Here is a 23146-nt window from a genome sequence, read left to right as displayed (position 1 = left end):
TTGTTTAATTGTCACACATGATGCTTTTGTATACACATAAGCCAAACCTTTCAGTGGTGTTTGTATGTCTTCGAGTTTATATACAGAAACGCTGAATGTATGAAATAGTCACACATGGAAGATAAAATATCGTATTGCTATGTGAGAAAAATCTCGAATCACTTCTTATGTACATATTGTATACACACGCGTTCGCTTCGCTCACTTGTTATATACAATATGTACATACGAAGTAATTCTCGATTTTGTCTCACATAGCAATAAAATACTATTACACCGGGGCGTTGTAGCATTGACGACATAGTACTGAAAATTGACACCAGCCACACAATCGCTACCGTAATTTGTATATAAGAAACTAGTGTCAAAATGGTTATTAATGACATAGAGTGCAAAGTACATTATTAGGCACTAGATGTGTAATTGTGATGCGAGACCGCAACAATATGAAAGAGTGAATATCTCTCATTCATATATGCCGCAACGATTTATGCAACAGAGGCATCTAAAGTTTGCGCATTAATAAATGAATGAATTATTATTTTCTTTAACTTTTGACACTTGTCTCTATGCAAATTACGGGTGATATTACGGCATTATGTTGCCTGAACGTCAAACACTTTTCCAAAGAGAAAAACTTATTTGAATTAATTTAAATTATTTTATTAACTGTACTAAAAGCAATTAGTTTTGTACCATAAATTTATTATATTAAAAATTTAATTATTATTGCTCATTAAAAATGCACATTATTATGATTTTCATTTTCTACCATTATTGAAGTGCAACACATTAGAGGTAAGCCATTATGGCTCGTTAAGTTAAGCCAATTTCGTGAACTTTTGACATTTCTCCCATCAAATGTCAAAAGTGTACGAAATTAGTCGGTGGCGATTACTTGTAAGAAAAAGTTTGTTTTATCCCTCCAAAATGCACCGATTTTTTTTATCAAATTTATTTTGTTCACAAAATACGAAACCCATTTTTACCCATTCTACCAAAAATGTGACTGAGGCAGTCTGTGCATTTTAGAGAGACATAGTAGAACAAATTCTTCCTAATCATTTTGATTTGCAATTAATCTATTAAAAAAAAAATTGCAAAAATTTCCTCGGAGTATTTACATATTGGTTTGCCCCTATTACTAGGACCCATCTTTTGAATGGGTCAGATCCCTAGACTGACTGACTACTTTTCTCAAGAAGATTTTTGTAATACGAGCAAAAAAAAATCACTCTAAAAGTATATAAAAGTATACCAGGGTATGCGTACCCTACTTTCGATACAAAACACGTATATGAGAAATTCCAGCACTTGACCATATACTGGCTCATACCGCTCATACGTATTTTCAGTACTTAAGAGGCATCGATGATTTGCTGAAAAGTATACATTTGGGTGATTTTTAAATACTGTCTTTTGGTAATATATTTCCACCAGATTCATTTTTCAAGTATGTACGACCGCAGTAACGACCACGAATGTGTTAGCTTTCAACATAAAATAGATTCACACTCGTCCAAACTTTAATTTTTTTCTTATCATCGATATAAAGATATTACACACACAAAATTTTGGAATAAATCCTAGAATATTACTCCAGTATATTCCATTACGAGCTTAACCCTAATAACACGATAATATCTCGGGACGATACAAAAATTCTTTTAGTAATATCTCTGAGATCCCCCACTGTCATAACCCAACTTTGAACTTATGGGGAATGGAATTCCCCGTCGAATAAAAAAAGTTTTTGAAATCCGTTGAGGATTACGTCAAGTTATCGTGTTATTAAGGAACGAGACAAAAATTCGTTTGGGAATATCTCTAAGATCACCAGCCCGTTACGACCCATCTTCGAACTTAGCCTCAGCAATTTAATTCCCCGTCGATTAAAAAAAAAGTTTTTGGAAATCCGTTGAAAGCTACTCGAGTTATCGTGGAATCAAGCGACCAGACAAAAATTCTTTTGAGAATGTCTCTAAGATCACCCGTCTGTTATAGTCCATCTTCGAACTTAACCTGAGGAATTTAATTCCCCGTCAAATAAAAAAAAAGTTTTTGGAAATCTGTCGAAAACTACTCGAGTTATCGTGTTATCAAGGGACGAGACAAAAATTCTTTTGGGAATATCTCTAAGAACACCCGACCGTAATAGCCCATCTTCGAACTTAATCTCATTAATTCAATTCCCCGGCGATTAAAAAAAAGTTTTTGGAAATCCGTTGAAAATTACTCAAGTTATCGTGTTATCAACGAATCATCAAAGTGTGACAAACATTTTCTGTATTTAAGGTTTTTGGTCATACATTCATACATTTTCAATCATAGTAGTGTGACAAACATTTTAGGGTGTTTATCATCCGTAAGACCCATGACTTTCAGTCACGGGAATAATGATTTACAAAGCATGTTTCGGAAAGTGAGAAGATGTAATCATATTTGACACTTTTTCTTGTTACTTACAGGATATAAGTTTGCGTAGATGTAGCCATAAAAACGTATACTTGTTTTTTAAGATGATATCTAATTATACTTATTATCATAATACGATGTGAGTAATTGCAATGGAACTGCACCCAGTTTAACGTTAGAAATATCTCATTAGTTTTTACAATGAATCTACAATTCCGATAAGGAGACCATTCATAAATGACGCCCGTGATCTGTAATGCAAACATAAGTCTACATCGAAAACTTATACCGTAGTTAATGAACTGTCCCTAAGGCAACATTGGCCTTTAAATAAATTAAATTTGACTTGTATCATACAGTAGTGATGCAGACTTCTAATCAGAAGTTTAGTTTACGGTTCGGTTCTTATTTTCTCAATAACTTTCATGTTATCGAAGCTTAAGCTTTCAAGTTTAACGTACGTCTGTAAGTAATTCAATTTGTGCAACATGTTGATTTTGACTTTGGCATTGCTCCTGTTGTTTGTCGTAATTCGTAAACGACGACAACAGATGACGGTATTTGAAAGACTGCGCATTCCCGGTCCGAAACCAAATTTTATTTTCGGAAATTTAATTGATATTGGTCGTGAGGGACTGAACAGCTTATTCCCGAAGTGGACAAAGAAATATGGACCTATTGTCGGTTTCTATTTTGGCGGACGACCTCAATTAATGATCACCGACCTGGAATTGATTCGCCGCGTGTTGGTTAAAGATTTTCACAAATTCTGCGATAGAAGTCAATGCATACCGGTAACTACAGCTCAGATCAACCGATTTTGTGTCTAAGTTTGCTTGTGCTTGCTTATACGATCTTACCACTTCCATGCAATTCGTGTGACTATGAAACCCGCAAACAGTGAGTTTGTATGGTTGGACCAGCTGGTAAAACAGCTGAAGCATATTTCGACATAAATTTGGTTGAAATTGACTGTTTCAGTTTAATTATTTCTAGAAGAACTAATTTATCGGATAAAATTTGACTTCACAAAAAAGGGCGGTGTTCATCCTGTTCCAGTATTACAAAATATGATTGTTTGGTCTAATTTTTACGCTTGGAGGAACTTACGTGCCTCAATATCACCGTCATTTTCATCCTCAAATCTGAATGCTATGGAGCTATTAATGATGCCTTCAATTGACAAATTGGTCAGCGAACTTGATGATCAAGCGAAATGTGGCGAAGAGTTCAATGTGAAACCATTCATTTATGATTTTACGTTTTCGCATGCGAGCAAGTGCGTTTTTGGACTTGACCTTTCATTGAAAAAATTGACCAGTGAAGTTAAAGGATTCTTAGAAGTTGCTACGCCGCGCCTAGATAAGTCATTATTAGCAAAGATATTGGTGTTGTTTCCGTCACTTTCTTTTATAGCATATCCGCTGAGGGTTTGGTGGGAACGATTTCGGTTTTATATGTTATGGTCATCAGAAGGTTTATGTTACAAAGTCGTGAAAAAAATAGTCCAAAATCGGAAAGATACAAACGTTCAGTCGGTTGATTTTTTGCAATTATTGATGAAAACAAAAAGAGTTAAGGCATCCGGTCATACGGATTTGGAGATGTCATCCGAGGAAGTCAGGTCAAAAAATAAGTTACTGAGCAAAGAATGGCATAGTGAAAATTTATCAGACGATGAGATTGTGACAAATGCAATGGTTCTTCTATTCGGATCATATGAAACAACAGCGGTAACTCTTCAGTGTTGCTTGCACAACTTGGTGACTCATCAAAACATTCAAGAACAATTGAGGACTGAACTTCGAAAAGCTGTGGGCAATAGACGCGTTACTTTCTCAACTCTTGCCGACGTCCCATTGCTCAACGGCATAGTCAAGGAGACGCTTAGAATGTTTCCGCCTGTATCATTGTTTGTGACAAGAGTAGCCAACGAGCATTACGAATATGAAGGTATTGTCATACCCAAAGGAATGCCCGTATTTATAGGAGTTTCTTCAATCCACAATGATCCGGAATTGTGGCCAGAGCCTGAAGAATTTCGACCGGAGAGATTTGAAAGTTCTTTCGATAAAATGTCGTTTTTGCCATTTGGCGCTGGGTAAATTGAGGAACGTATTTGTTTCAACTTTGTTTAATATTTTTGTCCATTTACCTAGCCCGAAAAATTGCCTTGGATTGCGATTTGCTTATATGGAGCTTCAACTGACTATCGCAAAACTCATATTGACGTATCGATTCGAACCTGGACCATCAACGGAAAAAAAGATGATTCCTACGGAAACGTTCGCAACATTGGCGCCGAAAAATGGAGTATTTTGTAAAATAACGAGACTCGAAGAATAAATAAATTTTGAAATGAGACTACACCTTGTTTGTAATCCCGAGTCATCTGCGTTGTGTATCATCTGGCTTTAATTAAGATAGATATTAAATATATTCGAACTGTTCAGACTCATTTATGCTGATGCAATTCCTCTACGATCTATCGGCAATTCAGATATTGTTTCCACTCATAGCATGTTGTAAATTAATGTCTGTATTGACGAAGACAGCGACTTTAAAAATAGTCTAGTGGGGCCTTCACAAACTTAGAAGTTTATATGGAAAATATCGAGTAAACCATTCAAATTTGTGTTACCAGCTGACTTCGTTGGTGTCTTTACCTGCTCTTATAAAATGTAGCCCGTTGATTTGAACACTAGTCAAAATCAGCACGTCACTACTTTTAACATTGGTGTAACAGGGCATGGATCTTGTTGACGTTTTCACCACTTGTCAACACATTTTCTTTAGCTGAATGTGGCACTTTTGTAGTTTTCAGGATAAAACTTCACGAAACGATCGTATTCTGCTATGAAAACAAGGATGGCGCTTTAGTAGTTTTCAGGGTGAAATAGTACGTCGTCCCATGCCCTATGGATTTTCGTATTGTAGATTATAGCAAAAGGTGCGACGCGACGCGCAGCGGAAATAAATAGAGTATTATTTTGTATGAAATGGTTTTTTTCAGTGTTGTACAGTTGTATGACACACTGTCAAGTTTCAGTACCCTATTTAGAGTACTAAAGTCATCATAGTAAACAGCTGCCAAATATAGTACTATTTTGTATGAAATGGTTTTTTACAGTGTTGTACAGTTGTATGACACACTGTCAAGTTTCAGTACCCTATTTAGAGTACCACTCATGCTTGAAGTGAGTTGCCGATATTCAAATTTCTTCAACATAGAAAGTAGTGTCATCTGTTGAAAGTGAAAATCGCGAATATATTTTACAAATCTAGGGTTATATTGGATTTATTGTTGTAAAGTTGTGTAACATAACTCGGGACAAAAATTAGAAGTCCCATGTCTACATGTGCCCCGATGTAAACCTGATTTTTCAACTTTTTATCCATTGTTATGTGAATAACTATTGTTTTGTTTCCACGTTGAGCACATAACGTCCAGCGAGTAGGTAAGAACATTACTCATCACAACATATTACTCATCATCACGTAATAACCACACTACTCATTCGAACCCAGTGTTAAGTTAAGCAGGATTTTTTCTGCTGGGTTTTGCTGGGACTATAAATTTGTAAATTTTTCCATTCAAAAAACGTCGTGTTCGTTCTAAAGTATGTGTACTAGGTGTACTAAAAGTTCTTTTTTCTCTTTAGCTTCGTATGACATTTCTTGAGATTTGATAGGATTGATATAAAAGTTGTTTTGTCTTGAAATTCCTTGTACATTTTATTTTGGTTTTTATAGTAAGAACGTGAAGCTAACGTATAACATAAGAATATTCCTATGGCATCAAAAATAAAAAACATTTTTAAGGCAACGCAAAAACAAATTACCACAATCATTTTCGATTTGGATAATACGCTAATTCCAACCAGAAAAGCGGATAGTAAGGTGATAGTAAAGGTGAGTAAAAATATAAAAAAATAAATTTGTTTTAATTTTGACATTCGGGAATTGTTTTAGTTTGATTATATAATCGAGAGACATCAATTCGATCAAAATCAATCGGATTTTTATTTAAAAAAGTTTTGCACGAACATTTAAAGTTCAAGACCATTATGTAAATCATGTATACATGTGCTGTATCCAAAAATGAAAACGGAAGGTCAGATATTTTTTTTTTGAAATTTTTTTGCAGGGCTTTACAACCCAATAACATAAAAAGTAATAAAGATGTGTCAGAGCTTCGTAAACAATCATTCTCCATCTAAAATGCAAAGTCTTCCGCCTCAGTCACAGCTCTGCTATTTCTGTTTATGCTACTTTCCGTCTATCGGTTTAAATCGGCGGCGAGTGAAAATAAGAAAGATTTTTTTGTTTATATTTCATAGCTGTGGATCCGGGTATTAAGATCATCACGCTAGCAAGATTTATAATTTGTGTATTGTTTATCTCTACATCTCTGCACAATTGGTGGTCCGCACTTTGTTTTCGTTTATTTTAAAGAAACACCGTGGTTGGAAGCTAGACTCCTTCATATTCTTATGTAAATTTCTGATTAAGAAGTCGGATGTAAATGACTTAATTGGATCTAGACTAAAATTAATCAATAAATTAATGTAATCGTCTCATTATCGCCTTGATCATAGCTAGAGTTCGTAAATCATTATAAAGACGATAATCTGTGAACTTTATTGTCGAGCTAGCTGATACATAAATATTGTGTAATACCGCAACCAGTACAATTTTTCAGTTGTTTTTGCTTTATTTTGTGTTTTCTTCCAGTTAAAACTTGCTTAGTTCGGGTAACCGGTAAGATTCGTGTCTAATATTTATATCAAAAATTATCTGTAAAGTCAAGAGAGACTAGGATTTACATTATTGCAAAAGGCACCTGAAATACCATCTAAAATTTCGTCAGTTCAATATAATGGCATTGTAGGTGGTATGTCGCATTAGGTAAATTTTGCATTGCTATATAAACTGACAGCAAACATTAGGACATAATGAGTCCAATTTTATTTCATGTTTCCTTTAACGTCTGTATTTTCTGTAAAATTCGATTGAATTCCAATTATTTTTTGTCTGAACAATGTCCAGTGAACACGAATGAACCGAAAATCCTGACATGATAAGTTAATGACTGTGTAAAGTTCACATTTCGACCTTTTCGACCAGTATACTCGTCTCCTATCGAAACAGTCAATTTGTACAAGGTATGTAGTACCCAAATGTAAAATTACAACTGCACCAATCGCTGCAAAGTGTTTTACCTTATGCAATTTTGAAAACAAAAATGCAAAAAAAATTTTTGAATTAATTTGTTGATTTCTCTTTTATTGTTGAATATTACAAACCATCAGTATAGCCCGAGGAGTAAACGGCTGTATATAGAGGCATGTGGCAAAATTGTCATTTATTTTGTGAACACTTGGGCACTGAGGACAGGAACTTTTTTTTATGAAAAATACTCTAAATTTCAAGACCTAATACTCGATTCGGAAACTTTGTACACACCAAAGTTGTAGATTCCTCGTTTATATCCTCCATGAACAATCGCATGTTATTGTAACATTGGTCGACTTACAGTGTTGAGTCCAACATATTTGGCACCGTCAACACTACCATTTCAGTCAAGTGATTTGAGTTATACGTCACTAGACTCTTGAAAAACAACTCCAATGTAAATTTAAAGAAAACAAAAAATTAATTCGCTTAACCAATTTATGACTGATTTGTTTATATACATCAGGACCTTTGTACGTTATTATGAAGATGTATCATAATCACCATCATCACACGCGAATTGAAATTTTTTTGTGTCGTGAATTTAATTGATAAGAATTGTGTGTATGGTTTGGTATATATAAATACGGTTCACTGGCATATTGCAGACATTTGTGTAAAAATAAACATTTATGTGGGTCTTTTACGGTTTTCCGTAATAAAATTGGATCTCTCGTTAAAGAGTTCATTTTTTTTTTTTGTTCAAAAATTGCTTGGTTGACTTGTCTTTTTCTTCATTTCAATGGTTTGGTTTACCAAGCAAAAACCGTTGACTTTATCAAAAAAAAAAACTTTGTATCCAAGTCATGTTTTTTGTTACGCTAAGCAAGAAATAATAATAATTAAAGCCACCAAAGTAATATGCATAAGTCTGCTGTGTAGATTAAAATTTCTCCTAACGTTGCAGAAAAAACATTTTTGTCGGTTATCAAAAGACTCGGTGTCATATTTTATGCTTACGGTGTAACGATTAGTGTGACTATAATTATACAAATTTCAGGGTTGCGGTAATCGGTGCGCCGCAATCTTGAACACGGTAATATCCCCAGTCAGAGTATTTCATTTTACCTTAAAAAATCTGATTCTTCTGAGATTGAAACTCATATTTCGATATGTTCCAATCGATTTACTCTTTTATTTCGCTTTAATTTTGTGGTTGCTAACAACGTACGTTCATAAAATCGTCATCGTCATAAAATTCACAAAACAACAAACGATATGGCAATTTTACAATCGTACACCGTACAGAATGTAAATGTTCAATTACACTTTCTACTAACTTTTATCGATCAAAATATTTAACCTTGACCGACAAGTGCTTCAATTTTAAATTTCTCAAAATGTTGTCAAAACTCAATACTCATGACGACTAACCTTATACGGATAATGCTATACCTTTTGTTAATATGCAATGCACATTATATGGGTTGTAGATGTGCATATTACGTTACGGATAATGATAATATCGTCTTTATTCCGCGAATAATGTCGTTACCATTAAAATAAGATAACTATGAAAAGTAATGACAAAGGTGTGTCAGGTATGACACATTAGGAGCAAATATGCTGAATACTTACGTGGTTATTAGTCCCTGATTTGGAATCTGTGACATATTGTTTTACTACCTCAAGCCAAGTGTCCTAGCACTTTTGTTTTCGAGTGCCAACACTACCAATGATAGGCCTAGTGTATGCCTCAGCTGTCTCACATCAGACTAACAGCTGGAACTACTTTTCGTGTTCTATGTGTTACAATAAAAATGACATTGGAATAAGTTTACATGAAGTTATACTAGGAGGTGATGTGGGGTGACAACTCCACAGTTCTAAAGTATTTTTTGTTTTCTAGTTAAAACGGTACGTTTCGTTTGATTATTGACCTCGGCTTCGTCTCGCATCACTCACACGAAAACTGGGCTTTAGAACTTTTCATCCCTAGTTATGTAAATAACTTAGCAACATCTAACCTTTGCGAAGTGAACAAATGGTATCAATGCTTAGATTAGAAGCGGATTAGAAGATAAGTTATTATGACATATGCGTCGGTTGAGTGATTACTTCTGCCAGAAGCAAAATGAAAATAAATTTCTGTTTATTTAGTCTCTTTTACCATATGTATGCATGTACAGTTCAAGATGTGATTGATAACATTTTCAGTTTTTTTAAAACAAATGTCCATTAAAATGTTAAATGCGACTGCGAACCATTCGCAGCTTAGACTAATCTATTGTTTGAACAGGAAAAATATGTGGAATTATTTGTTCATTTTCAGCTGTTGATTGTTAGGTAGACTGAAATGGAACAATGTAAAATACTCAAAATATTTTGAAATTTACCATCACTTAAAAAGATAACGAAAATATTGTTGAAATGGTTTCTTCTTCTTGTTCACTTTTGGGAGGGGGGAAGGTAGGATATTTTCGGATATCTTTCGAGCTTTGTAGCCTAAATTGGTAATTGAGTGTTATAAATAAAATTAATGTAATCTCTCACAACAGTATAATAAACCGCATATCATAAACGATTCCACTAAAACCGAAATGTTATTGGCTGCTAAGTATATCGTTTGATTGTAGGTATCACCAATTCACATGAACTATTTATCGTATTAACGTCATTGTCGTTTTGTTATTAGCGTCAAATGAGTTACAGACACACACACAAAAAAAACAAATTCACCGTCTCATACACTCCAGCTAGAAAATTAGTTTGGAACTGGAAAATACGCATGTTTGCATTGTGATTGTGAGTGATACTGGGATTGGAATTTTCCGTTTCGCTTTTATTTTATCGTAACTCTAATCGAATTTTTAATTAATGCGGGAAATTTCTTTAACCCAATTAAAAAAGATTCAATCCATATCCGCCTGTTTGGAACGGAATGTAGTCTTTATACACAGCAGTTTCTTTTTAAATCGAGTAATTTATGCGATTGGAACAAGCATGAGACACACAAAGGGCCATAATTCGATTTTAATCTCATCAGGCTCATCTGTAAAGAATTTTCACATGATTTACAGAATTTGTCACCCTCTCTTGGTCAAGGAAGTGAGATTCGTTTAACAAAGGCAGTTCCAATGCATTAATTTTGTTGGGGAAATTCTAAAAATAGAAACCGTTTTCGGTAAGGTCCCTGACCATGATTTGTATTTGCATCGTGACAATTTTTAACTTTGTACGTCAGTTTCTTAAAATCCTTTGAGTAATGGCTAACGTTATTATGAAAATTCAACATTTGGCTTCGTTATTAATCAATATTTAATTATGTTAATCACAAATTAGTAGTTTCCCCTTGGTTACATATAGACTGCTTTTTTGAGGTATTTCAAAACGTCATACAAATTATAGCACAAATCAAAGTCCAAGAGAATCGTGATTTGCGGTATAATTCATTTTACATGTAAATTTACATCAGCAAATCATGGTCAGGGACCTTATATCATAAAACATTTTCTTGTTACAAGATTCTTGTATAAAGTCGACCAAATGACGCACAAAAGTTTGAGGTTGGAGCGGGTCGGGTTCGGTTTGACTAATATTTCAGGTTCAACCCGCAAACTTCACCTGGAACTGAAATTTTCGATTTGAACCTGAATCTGACCACTACCCGATGGAAAAATTCGTCGTGCTGGTAAATCTGCTTATTTTGGCTAACATACATAAAGTCACAGATCATTTGTTACCCTAATAATTCAAATTATAGGAGAAACGTCTGCAGGGGGAGCGGAAGGAACCTTTACCAACGCTGTACTGTGTTAACAATTTACTTTACAAAAAAAAATCTTAGATTTAGTGGGATGTACGACAGTGTGTTTGGTCGTAATTACAATTTCCATTATTGATCTATGACTTATTCAAAGCTAATTCAAAGTATATAAAGTAATATTCGAGGGGGGAAATTACTCGGGTAATTGTTAACACATACTCGAAGGAATTGCCGTAGCATCCGGTAATTAATAGAAATAACAAGAAATTGACTGGAAATACGATAAATTGAACGTAAACGAAAGGAAATACGGATAAGTATGATGAACGAAAGAACTAAACGAATGCAAAATGACCGGTCATGGCTATTCGGTCTGTAAAATACAGTTCATTCTCTGATTGTTTCCTTTCATTTACTTTCAATTTCTCTCAATTTCTCGTATTTCCAGTTAGTTCCTCGTAATTCCATCAATTCCTTCAGTTTTTAGTATTCAAGGAATTTAATTCCTATTAATCACCGGATACACTGCAGTAATTTCGTTCGTTTTCTAGGAAATAATAGGAGTTAAAGTGCAAATCCTCCAAAACGGAATTAATCCGGTAATTGGGAATTAATCCGGTAATTAAAGGAATCAGAATTGATTTGCCACTCTTTTGGCCAGTGGTTTCTTCCTCGGTATTATTTGTACGGGACGTACTTACTCACAAAATTTTGAACCGTAAAAATGTCACATTGACTTTTTCAAATATGCGCGCAATAAATGAACAACCTCCATACTTTTAGCACAAAAACCATATCTTTTTGGCATTCGCTGTCAACCTCACGAGAATATTGTGTGTATTTTGTTGGTTAATACGGTTAATTATACAATAATACTCGAGTGTTTTCGGAAATGTTTAACATTTTCCGCAATCGTATGAACAAATAAACCAAAACATAAGATTCCATAAGACAATTCGCAACTGTTGGTGTCAGTTTTGTGAATGATAGCGTAGCAATAAAATTGTTAAACGAACGAAATCGGAAGTGTTTACGATTTATCTTAAAATAGAAACAATAACAACACGGTAACTCATCAGCACTGTGTGGTCACAGTAAAGAAGTGCCTAATAGAAAATCAACCGGACCGAAAATCATTTTTGTTTTTTTTTTTGTGAACGATAAATTTTCCACACGGCATACAATACATGAACATAACCTTAAATTTGAACCAAACATAAACATTATTTCGTGCAAACATTCCCCGAGTGGAATTGACCGAGCCAGTGCATTTACGTTGCGAAAGAGAACCGAACATTGTACAATTTCGACTAAATAAAATGTATAAATAAATGCAATCGTATTGTGATCGTATGCAATCGACACGGTCTGGAGAGACGAAATCATTCCAGATTTAGATCGGGTTTGGCCTGAGGACTTCTAAATTTAACAACGATTTCAACTTTACATTCATATTATCATACACACACGACACACAAAAAAAAACTATTCCGTTGAAACGCGCGCAGATGATCCCGATGGAAACATACGACACAGACGGAATTTTTGAACTCAGTCGCATATAATTATCCCGCTGATGTGGTTCGGTCGTAATACATTCGTATATCGGTCGTGTGCGCGTTAAACTTAATTCAGTGAGAATTTCGCAATCAGAAAGATTTCCGTTTCGACTGATTTCTTATTGTTCGGACTCTAATAGTGTGAACCAAAAAAAATGTCGGACTCTACGATTTCTGAGCCGGTCAAAAAGTGTATCGAACTTTTGAATACGTCGAAAAGTGACACACAGAAATTTGCGGCCCTGTTTATGGTTACGAAGCTAGTTAAGGGGAAGGATTGTACTACCGCCGCTAAAAAGGCGTTGTTCGAAGCGATTGGATTTAAATTTCTAAAGAAATTATTGAAAAGTGAGAATGTTCCAGACGATTGTCCGCCAGCGGTCTACAAAAGTGTTGCTCTGTCAATACTTACCTGTTTCTGTCGCACCGAGGAATTGGCCACCCACAAGGAAATGCTCGAAAATATTCCAGTTTTCTTGGATATCGTACAAACTGCCGATGACGAAGACTACGACGACAATTTGATTATTGTAAGCGAAGCATACAGTTGTCTGCAAAGCATCGCCTCGTTCGAACCAGGCCAAAAGGCCCTCCTCAACGTGGGAGCAATTGGAACAATGTCGCAAATCTATTCGCAACAAAGCTTCCAAACCGACGAAGCACTGAATCTGTTAGTTACTCTAGCGAACAAGTTTGGACCGCAAGCTTGGTCGGACGATGTTAAACCGTTTCATGCGTTGGTTACCCGAATTTCGTTGGATTTAGAAACGGATCATACTGAACGAAAGTTTGAACTGTGCCAAATTCTGACATCGTTGATCCACAGTTGCCGACGAGAAATTATTGTAAAGACGGTGTCCGAAGAAATTTGGCCTGAAAGCATTTACAAGGGTCTGAATGACATTTTGAAAAGCAAAATCGGTAAAAACCAACGTGATCCAGCACTGAAGTTAGCTGCATGTGTTGTGGAGCTACTTGGAATTGAATGGACCCTGAGTGATGTCGAAGACCCGAAAAAATTCTACCTCCTGCTTCTTCAGCTCGCTGCCATTGAAGTTCGTATGCAGATGGACGAGAAAAGTTTCAAGCAAGCATTTGCCAATGGCGACCTAATTACGGCCTGTTTCATCATTTTGGAATTGTCGATTAACTACATGGCAACCGACCAATTAGACTTAGAACAGAAGGAGAAGCAACAAATTTATACAGCTCTGAAAGGCGCATTTAATGCTGTGATGTCAGTTTTGACACGATTAGATAAGGACAAATCAAAGGATTCATTGGCTGGAAAAGAAAAGGCTTTTGCGTGTGCCATCGTGCGTGTAATGAGCGCCTGGTTGGCTCAAGAAACGTCTGCGATGCGACCAGCTGTCTATCAGATTCTACCGTATATGCTTCAGCTCGTCAACGAAACCTTTTACTCGGCAAAGAAGTTCCATACCGAGAAACTTCAAGGCGAACGCCCATCTGACGTTCTGCGCATTATGATGCCAGCCTTATGTCACTTGGCTGTGGAGGAGAAGGCTCGTGACGTCTTGTTCAAAGTTAAGCAAGATGAGGTGTTGTTCGACTCTTTAGAATTCTACTTTTCGATTGCACACTACAAAAAACCGCCAATTCCACGTGCCGAACGTTTGGCTCGAATGAATGAACCCGACCCGATACCAACTGCCGAACAACTTGAAGACATGAAGGACGCCCGTGCAGCTATAGTTAGCCTATGCAACATTTTCATGAATTTGACGGTGCTGGAAGTGAAAATTGTCGAAGAAAGCGAACTGTTCGATAAACTATTGAAATTCATATTCGAAAATTTGCCAATATTAAAAGATATTCCCGAAAATCTGGTGATGCACGGCCATCTAGCGATATTGGGTCTTCTTCTGCTCAAACAACAAGCGAAAAAAGTGAAGAAAAACGATTTCACCATTTGCCGGTACATCCAGGCCACCATTCGTTTCCTGTGGGATGCATACATCGTCGACGAATCGAACGATCCTACCGCCTTGGTCGTAGCGATGGCATACAAAGAACACTGGAACGAAATCATGGAACTTTGGTTCTTGGGCATGCAAACAATGAGTGGAATATTGGCGCCCATTCCGTGGCTGTCCGAATTCGCCATCGAAAGTGGATGGGCCGAAGGCATTATCGAGACGTTGAAAAAAGTGAAAATTGGCACCTTGCCACCGAACGTTAAATCAGCTTATGAGGATTTTCTATGTCAATTGGTATCGGTAAATAATGATGTTGTTGCCGTACTGAAGAAAGCCGACGCTTTACGAGTGTGTCGAAATCACCGACTGATGGAACTTGGCAAACGATTGTTCGGTGATTAAGAGCGATCAGCGAAAGAAATGACTTTTTTTGTTTAATTATAATGAGATTGAGTACATTTACACACACACACACATTGCTTGGAAACATATTTTAACTGATTTTGTATTCGTTCTGTTGGATCAACGTTTTTTTTTTTCTTCTTTTGGAATAATCTTTTGTACACAAAAAATATTTCATTTCGTTGAAACTGCTAAATAAATGTTTTAAATGAGAAATTTGTTGGTTTTAAACCGACCAAAAAATCATCATCAGCTTACTACACCGATGGAATATTTATTTTCGAGAGAAAAGGAAAACAGTTGGTTATGTCTTTCGTATTTTCGATATTTTTTTTTATTTTTATATTGCGTAAAAAGACTTACATTCTACCATCCCGTCCAAAATAAACTCAAAAATTTTCTTTTCTAAAAATAAATTTGTTTCGATCGAGAAATTTACTTTTTTCTTTATGTTTTCTTCATAGCATTTCGTTTCGTTGTTATTTTCAGCTTCCTTCGTGCGCTTAAGATTCGACTTTAATCGAATTTATCGTTCGGAGTCCAATAATTTCATTCCGTTTGTTGGTTCAATAAAGAATATCTAGACGGTATATCGACAATGAGAGGTAATAAAATGGGCATTAAGACTCATATCACCTGCAGCATGTCGTTCAGAAAACGTGCAAAAGCATTTTTGAAGCACATAGGAACAGTATGGTTATTTATATGTCTCTAAGAGAAACATAGCGTCAAAATATACCACTGTTGGAATTGTTGGAAAATATTTTAGAATGTCTCGAAGGCTTACAAAGTGTAAGAATTTCGTCGGATACGTGTAACTAGTGACTTCTTCACAAGACCACAAAGACTTGAATCAGAAATTGAGAAATTGATTATAATATAGAACACTTACCACCACAGTTTATATGACACACAGAATGTGAAACTTCTTTATAGAATTTTATTTTTGGAAATTGCGACTCATTTCAATGCGAAATTATTTTAATAATTTTCAATACCGTTTTATAAGCGAGTTTTTAGTTCAATGGGAGTAGCCTAGAATGCGATTTATTTATTACGTTATGAATGCTCTTAATAGAGTCGATGATAATTCAAAATAATTCTCCTTCAATTGTTGTGATTTTGGTCTTGCTCTGACACGGTACTCAATAGCCCGCTGGCCATTTCCATACTGATAATTGTAAGACATCCCTTTACATTTTGGAGTATAACTTTGCCAGGAAACACCTGAATGGGGAAGAAAGATATGTAAAATGAAGAGTAAGTATCATGCTTCAAAGTTATGAAATAAAAACCGAACCTCTAAATTAAACCCGTGTACCAAAAGTATTTGAGTTCTCCTTTATGAAACGTTCGGAACAGTGACTCAAATACTTTTGGTACACGGGCTAAATTTAGAAATTCAGTTTTTATTTCAAAAGTTTGAAGCATGATCCTTACTCTTCATTTTGCATATATTTCTTTTCCATTCATGACTTAAAATTCTCAGTATGGAATCGGCCCTCTGTACAGACTTTCAATCTACGGACCGAGTTAAAAATTTGGTCGATTTATTCTCAAAAAAAAGTTCAAAATGGCTCTAACACTTGTAATTTTATCCTATGTTTGGTGATGCGAGACACGTCTGAATCGTTGCTCTATATAAGTTCGATTTCTCGTCATCCACTTAACATTATCAGTTTTGTGATTGTGACTCTCGTCTGAACCATTTTTGTCTGGTCGATGTTCGATTCCACTTAACATTGTCTGCTCAAATCGATATGTTATCTTAACGTAACCGAAAAAAAAAAATTATTATTTCTGAACGAAATGAAAAACGGAAGTATCCATCTTCTTCCTCTATTCTCAGAAAGAAAAAAACAAATTAATTACAACTTCTGCCAACATAATATATATTCTTCGCCAGCTATTCTTACACACATAAGCGAAAATTTGAATCTGAATTTTATTATTAGAAGTGACGAAAGTGTGAAATAATTTTATGATTGGATCGAACATATGGAAAAGATCAGAAATACAAAATTGATCACTAGCTTTCGACACTGTGTGGTACACATAATATATATTACACTTCTGTGTAAAAACAGCCAGCCGTTCGTGTAACAACAAGATGTAGGACAAATTGAAAAATGATTCTCTCACCGGTTATAAATTGGTTAATCCAAATTCAGATCAGTGTCCTTTTTATCTTGATCTTGATATTGAGCCAGATGTAAAGGCATTCGTTTTTCTACAAACTAAGGAGTGTATTCACATTCATTTAATTGTGGAAGTGGTGACGAACGACTGTGAAAGTAATATTGTTTTTAAGAAGTCCGTACGTCTTTAGGATGGTCGACTACATATCTAAATTAAAAACAAACAGCCATAACATTGGCATTACTGCCAAAATTATAATAAAATCTGACAAATGTCTATTTATCAGGCTATTTCGAAACGATTATTAATTACATTTCCATGTTGAATGAATAAACAAAATGTAAATAAATTAGGTTCTGTGCGCATGTAACATTCCTAAAACAAAATTTTAAATTAAAAACGATTTTTTTTTTTATGCAAATCACGTTTTTCGTATTTTATTGTTTATGACAATTTTAAAGCCACACTTGAGGTACAACTTCTGCGACTCTATGCCGATTCTATTTGTAGAACCGAATAAAAGCTACTAATTCTGTACAATGTTCAACAAATAGGTTTGATGAAGCGTGTATGGCAATTAATCTTGTTGATTATTAATTGATTTTTAACGGCTGTTAATTACAAATTCTACGATGGACACTTTGGCTTTAATTGTTTAGTATTGTTTAGTTATATACGTAGAAATGACAGACGATTTTCTGATAAACATCAACAGACAGGAGACATTTGAACTTCAAAATTACAGCGATTGTGTTAATCAGATTTATTATTCACCGTTTAATCTTTACCGAAAAACAGTCGTGGAGCCTCCCCCTGTTCAAGACTTTACGTGTTAAAATGTTGTTAAATGCCTTCTTCTATAATAAAAGCATAGTACAGCTACCTACACATTAGCCAATGTCTAATGTTTCGGATAATTAACCGACACTAATTACACAATCTGAATCAAGATTTTCATTTAGCGTACGTACAGGTATATAATAAAAAGCAAGATGATTAAATGTTATTTAGTGACTCTTGTCCTTTAGATAAATTTGAAACGAATAAAACATTCTCCCTTAAATAAATGAACCACCACAAGTTAGACTTCCCGAATGTTATCATCTGAGTTATGATCGTAAATTGTATGTTTTTGGAAGCTATAGCAATCGAATCCATCTATTTTTAGGTATCAGAATTACTCCAGCAAAAGTATGCGGTGACACGCGATACTGCCGTACAAAGTACACAAACGTTTCTACGAGCCTTTCGCCGATGTCCGGATAATCCCAGCATTCCATTAGACACATGGCGTCAGCATCTGTGGACCCAAGCCCTACCCGAATCTCATAAGCATTTAAGCAATGAGATTTATTGCATATGGCTAGAGCTCCGATACAGGTATCTACAAATGACGCCCGAAATTATTTCTTTGTTAGAATTACTCCGGCAAACGTACATACTGGCCATTATAACGAATGGGCCATCGAATGCTCAGTGGGAGAAAATCCAACGGCTCAATGTAAACAAATTTTTTGACTGTGTCTTGGTGTCCGGCGATCTGCCGTGGGAGAAACCGGCGGAGCATATCTTTTTGGCGTGTTGCAATTATTTGGGTGTTTCGACTCAAAATTGTGTAATGATTGGAGACAAATTAGAAACGGATATTCAGGTAGGTTACAGTCGCAGGATTGGCAGGTAGGTAACATTTATTTGCCAACTGCGTGGATCACATCTTTGAAAAATAAAAAAAAAATTTGCATAAGTCAATATGAATGGGGTAACCTCACAAAAAAATATTTTTTTTTTATAAACAGAAAATCATTTTTAATTTTCCTATCTATTTATATTTTGCTCTACCTTTTATTGTTTCTTTTACTTAAAAACAAACAAAAGCAAACCAACCAACCAACAATTTACTTTTTTTTACTGTAGTGACATTATATACCTAGCATGTGCAGTTCACATATAATAATCGTGAACCTTAAAAAAAAGAGATTCTGAAAATTCATTTTACTTTTTCTTTAAAGAAAAAAACAAAAATCTTTAGGAAATTTTCCTTTTTATTTTTGGCTAATAATTTCCTTCCCAAACTAAACAAAAAACAGGGTGGAATTGATGCAAAATTAGGATTAACGGTATGGTTACCGTTAAACGGCGACAGTAATACAAATCTTGACAACATCAAACCCGACTATACCATTAATAATCTACAAGAATTGCTAGCTATTCTACCCGATAACAGCAATGGCAACGCAAAGAAACCGAACTTCCGGACGCGTGCCAATGCTCGTCGTGTCCCATACAATCGCCGGGTGGCATCTCTACCGGACTTGGAGAGTGGCAACAGTAATTCGAGCGATGGCAGCTGATTTTGGTGGACGGTCGTTTTATTGGTGTGCTGATTGAACAATGAACATTTTTTTTTGAACACATTGAGAGACAGAACGGTTCTTTTTCGGTTTCCTTTTCTTATTTTTAAGCAAATTTTGTTTAACCATTTCGTTTTCTTTTATTGATCAATCGATTTTTTTTTCGTGCATTATGAATTTAGCGGTGTTCATGAAATTGAAATTATTATCGAAAAAAAAACAGCTAAGATTATAGGCAGATTAGTTTAGAGAACAAAAAATAATAATTTTTCAAATTAAAATTATTTTGAGAATTTTTTCTTCGTTTTTTTTTAAAGACGGATGTTAAAAATTCATTCGCATAATAACATTTGAGTGGGCATAATATAAATACAATAATAACATCAGTGTGATGATTAGATATTGAAATTAATTTTAATTTTTAGTGCCTAATAGGTTCAAGGATTTTCAGAAGCAAACAAATTAATTCGTGAATGTAAACGAACTTAAATTTTTTTCTTTTTTTTTATACTTTGAGTGTGTTTTTAAATGTGCTAAACCTTAAGAACAATAATGAAGATGGCGAGCAAGCAGTTTCTCAATTTTGACCATTTAGCGGCTGCTGTCGACGAGAAACGAGAGTAAGTAGTTCACAAAATATAATCACAACAAAACATAGAATACAGAAAATACAGTTAATGTCTACCAAATTTGTGTCCCAGTTTTTTTCAGCAGTTTTACCAGCTTGTCCCATCACACTACTTACACTTCTTTATACGGGTTTTATAGTCAGACGCATGGGCGTGGTAAGGTAAGACAGTATAAACACGCATAGGTAGTGTGTTTTGTATGAGTGAATCAGCTGAGGCAAATTTAGAAACCAATTTGGTTGACGTTAACTGTACTTGAGCTACGCAGGTTTAAAAAAAAATGAATTGTAAAAACGGGTTTTTTTTCTTAACGACGACATATCTGTTTTAAAATGCGATTGCGCATAACTTTTGTAATTTTAACTACTTTGGATCATCAGATTATGATAGCATAATCTTAATAATGTAAATTTTCTTATTTTTTTCTTTTTTTTTTAAACTCTAATTTGGTTTAAGGTTAGGTTATGCCCGCTTACATCCGTGCGACGTATGCGACCATAACCTGGCCTTAAGATAATGGTAATCTTCACATAATAACGACAGCCAACCTTGATGAACACAATTCTCCATTAATTACATTTCGTCTATTATATTCCAATCAAAACTGACTTCACTGCATAGCGTAGCTTCGGTAACATTGGAAGAGAAACATTTGAAAGATGCACATTATGACGCAGATTCAAAAGTCGAAAGTTTAACAGTAATTAAAGCAAAAAATGGACACTTGCTTTCAGGAAAAGAAAGGTTATATATTTTCGTGTCATCATTTTTGGTTTCACCTTATGTTCCACTATGAGAACTGACCTTTCCAACTTTTACCTCCTCATTTAATTTCAAGATGAATCTCTGGTTTTCGTCTACCAGTTATCAGTGAAACGAGATTCCTTATAAATACCGTGTGCCATGTAAATATTTGCAAACGTTTCGATTATCCACATTCATCACTTTGAAACGTTGATCCAATAATAAATAATTCTAAATGTTCGGATCAAGCGCAGCAGAAATGGACATTTAGACAAACTTGAGCTCGTCATTGAACGTAGAAATGGACACTAAAGCAAGTAATAAAACATTTCGTCGAATGATTCGGTTGATGTCGGAACAACTCAATAAACACGGCTAAAATAAAAAGCGCGTGCTAAAGGTGTTGAAGAATAATATTTATAGACCAGTTGAATTCACTTTGATTGTAAATATATTTCAAAGGATTTAATGAATTATTGTAAATACGTTCATCAATGTTGTCGAAGCTTTAATAAAAACGAAATCTAATGGAAAATAAAAACCAAATTTGAATTTAGACAATTTTTTCGATTGCAATTTTTTATACTAAAACAATGAAACTAAATTCATGGACTTATGAATAGGTGCTAAGGGTTAATTTGATTTAACTCAGTTCTTTTTATAAATAAAATCAAAGAAAAGAAATTATTTTCAAAGATTTTTTTAATGTTCCACACTCGGTTCAAATTGAATAGGAAGATTTTTGTGATTGACTGACAAAAGCGTTACGTTCCACTTTTTTTCAAGAATAATTGTGGAACCCAAATAGCACAGTAAATCTCAAGAGTCTTCCTATATCATTCGGACCCAAGTGTAGTTTATTAAAATATAAGAAGCCTTTACAATAGAAAAAAAATTGTCCACCAAACTATACATTTAATTTACAGTATAAGAACAAAACTCAATCAAGTCTCTCTATTAAAAGTAAAATAATGAAATTTGTATAAATTATCTAATTGAGAGTTCTATCTATATTTATAGTAATAATTTTGTTAGAAAAGTGAAACAGAATACCTGGTTGATGTACCTTTTATTATGAATTTGTATTAAACAGAGTGTGTAATATGTAAAGTCATGCCAGACCGCAAGGAATAGATTTTCAAATTTTCTGTAAATATGTAAATGCTGACGCGCTGATTTTGTCTGAAATGGTTCATTTCGTTGTTAATTATCAGAATTTGATTTAAATTGCAAATAAAATAATATATTGGAATACGAAAATGGTTCGGTCTTTCTGTTCATTTTGAATCGTTAGGACTAACGAAACACTACCCGACAGCATCGGAAATAAATTCCAATGAGTCGAACCTGGTAAGTTATAAGGTAATTTAATGCCTAGCCTACATTTGGTAAGTCCAGTAAGGTAAGTAATAAAAGCAAGCGAATCGAAGCTGTCGTAATTCTAAATTTGTTCCACTTCAATCAGAGGAAACACACTTGTATGTGACACATCTTCGAATATCATCCAATCGTTTGTAAGTCATTTATCAGTCGTTAAAGGTTGAGCTTCGTTCAAATCTTTCAAGAATAGTATACGTGATTACTTACACCTTCAGCAGCAACAACGCATAAAAAACTAAGTGCAAAAGAGATGCAAGATTTTGAAAGAATTCTCTCATAAAATCTTGCTCTTCCCTAAGTTGTGGACACATTTTAGGTAAAATTTACACATTTCCTACTGATTTATTATCTTCCCAATCCAATTCATACTAAATGGGAAATCAATATTCAAGTACGCACACTTTGTGTATGAGGTCGATTATGGATGGATTCGGATTGAAATTACGTTTCAAGTTGTACTTCCACGACTGTAATGACAAAGGTACAAGTAAAAGTATGATATGATTGGATGTCACGAGTTTAGTCTGGGTGGAATATTTACGAAACTTAGAACTTCTAAGTTAGAAGAAGAAAAAACATTTGAAACCAAAAAATCAAAGCTTATAGGAAACCCCAGTTAACCTCTAAAGGCGCCTCTATTTTTTCTGTA

General features: G+C 34.7%; 3 protein-coding genes across 3 annotated transcripts; all 3 read left to right on the top strand.

Moving 5' to 3' along the window:
• The first annotated feature begins 2763 nt into the window (after positions 1-2763).
• LOC119067186 (cytochrome P450 3A24-like) lies at positions 2764-4776 on the top strand. The gene is made up of 3 exons (XM_037170018.1): positions 2764-3209; positions 3453-4516; positions 4575-4776. The coding sequence occupies exons 1-3, from the start codon at positions 2904-2906 to the stop codon at positions 4759-4761; spliced, it is 1557 nt and encodes a 518-aa protein (XP_037025913.1). The 5' UTR covers positions 2764-2903; the 3' UTR covers positions 4762-4776.
• Positions 4777-6068: 1292 nt separating this feature from the next.
• Positions 6069-22377, top strand: LOC119067189 (N-acylneuraminate-9-phosphatase). The gene is made up of 4 exons (XM_037170020.1): positions 6069-6327; positions 18562-19044; positions 19481-20829; positions 20887-22377. Exons 1-3 carry the CDS (start codon positions 6208-6210, stop codon positions 19742-19744), a joined length of 867 nt encoding a protein of 288 aa, XP_037025915.1. The 5' UTR covers positions 6069-6207; the 3' UTR covers positions 19745-20829; positions 20887-22377.
• Positions 12184-15465, top strand: LOC119067184 (neurochondrin homolog). The gene has a single exon (XM_037170007.1). The coding sequence runs from the start codon at positions 13071-13073 to the stop codon at positions 15252-15254; it is 2184 nt and encodes a 727-aa protein (XP_037025902.1). The 5' UTR covers positions 12184-13070; the 3' UTR covers positions 15255-15465.
• Positions 22378-23146: the final 769 nt, after the last annotated feature.

This window comes from Bradysia coprophila, assembly GCF_014529535.1.
Source record: "Bradysia coprophila strain Holo2 chromosome X unlocalized genomic scaffold, BU_Bcop_v1 contig_12, whole genome shotgun sequence".
Classification (NCBI taxonomy): domain Eukaryota; kingdom Metazoa; phylum Arthropoda; class Insecta; order Diptera; family Sciaridae; genus Bradysia; species Bradysia coprophila.
The sequence above is the reverse complement of the archived record's forward strand: the minus strand, read 5'-3'. Positions and strand labels throughout refer to the sequence as shown.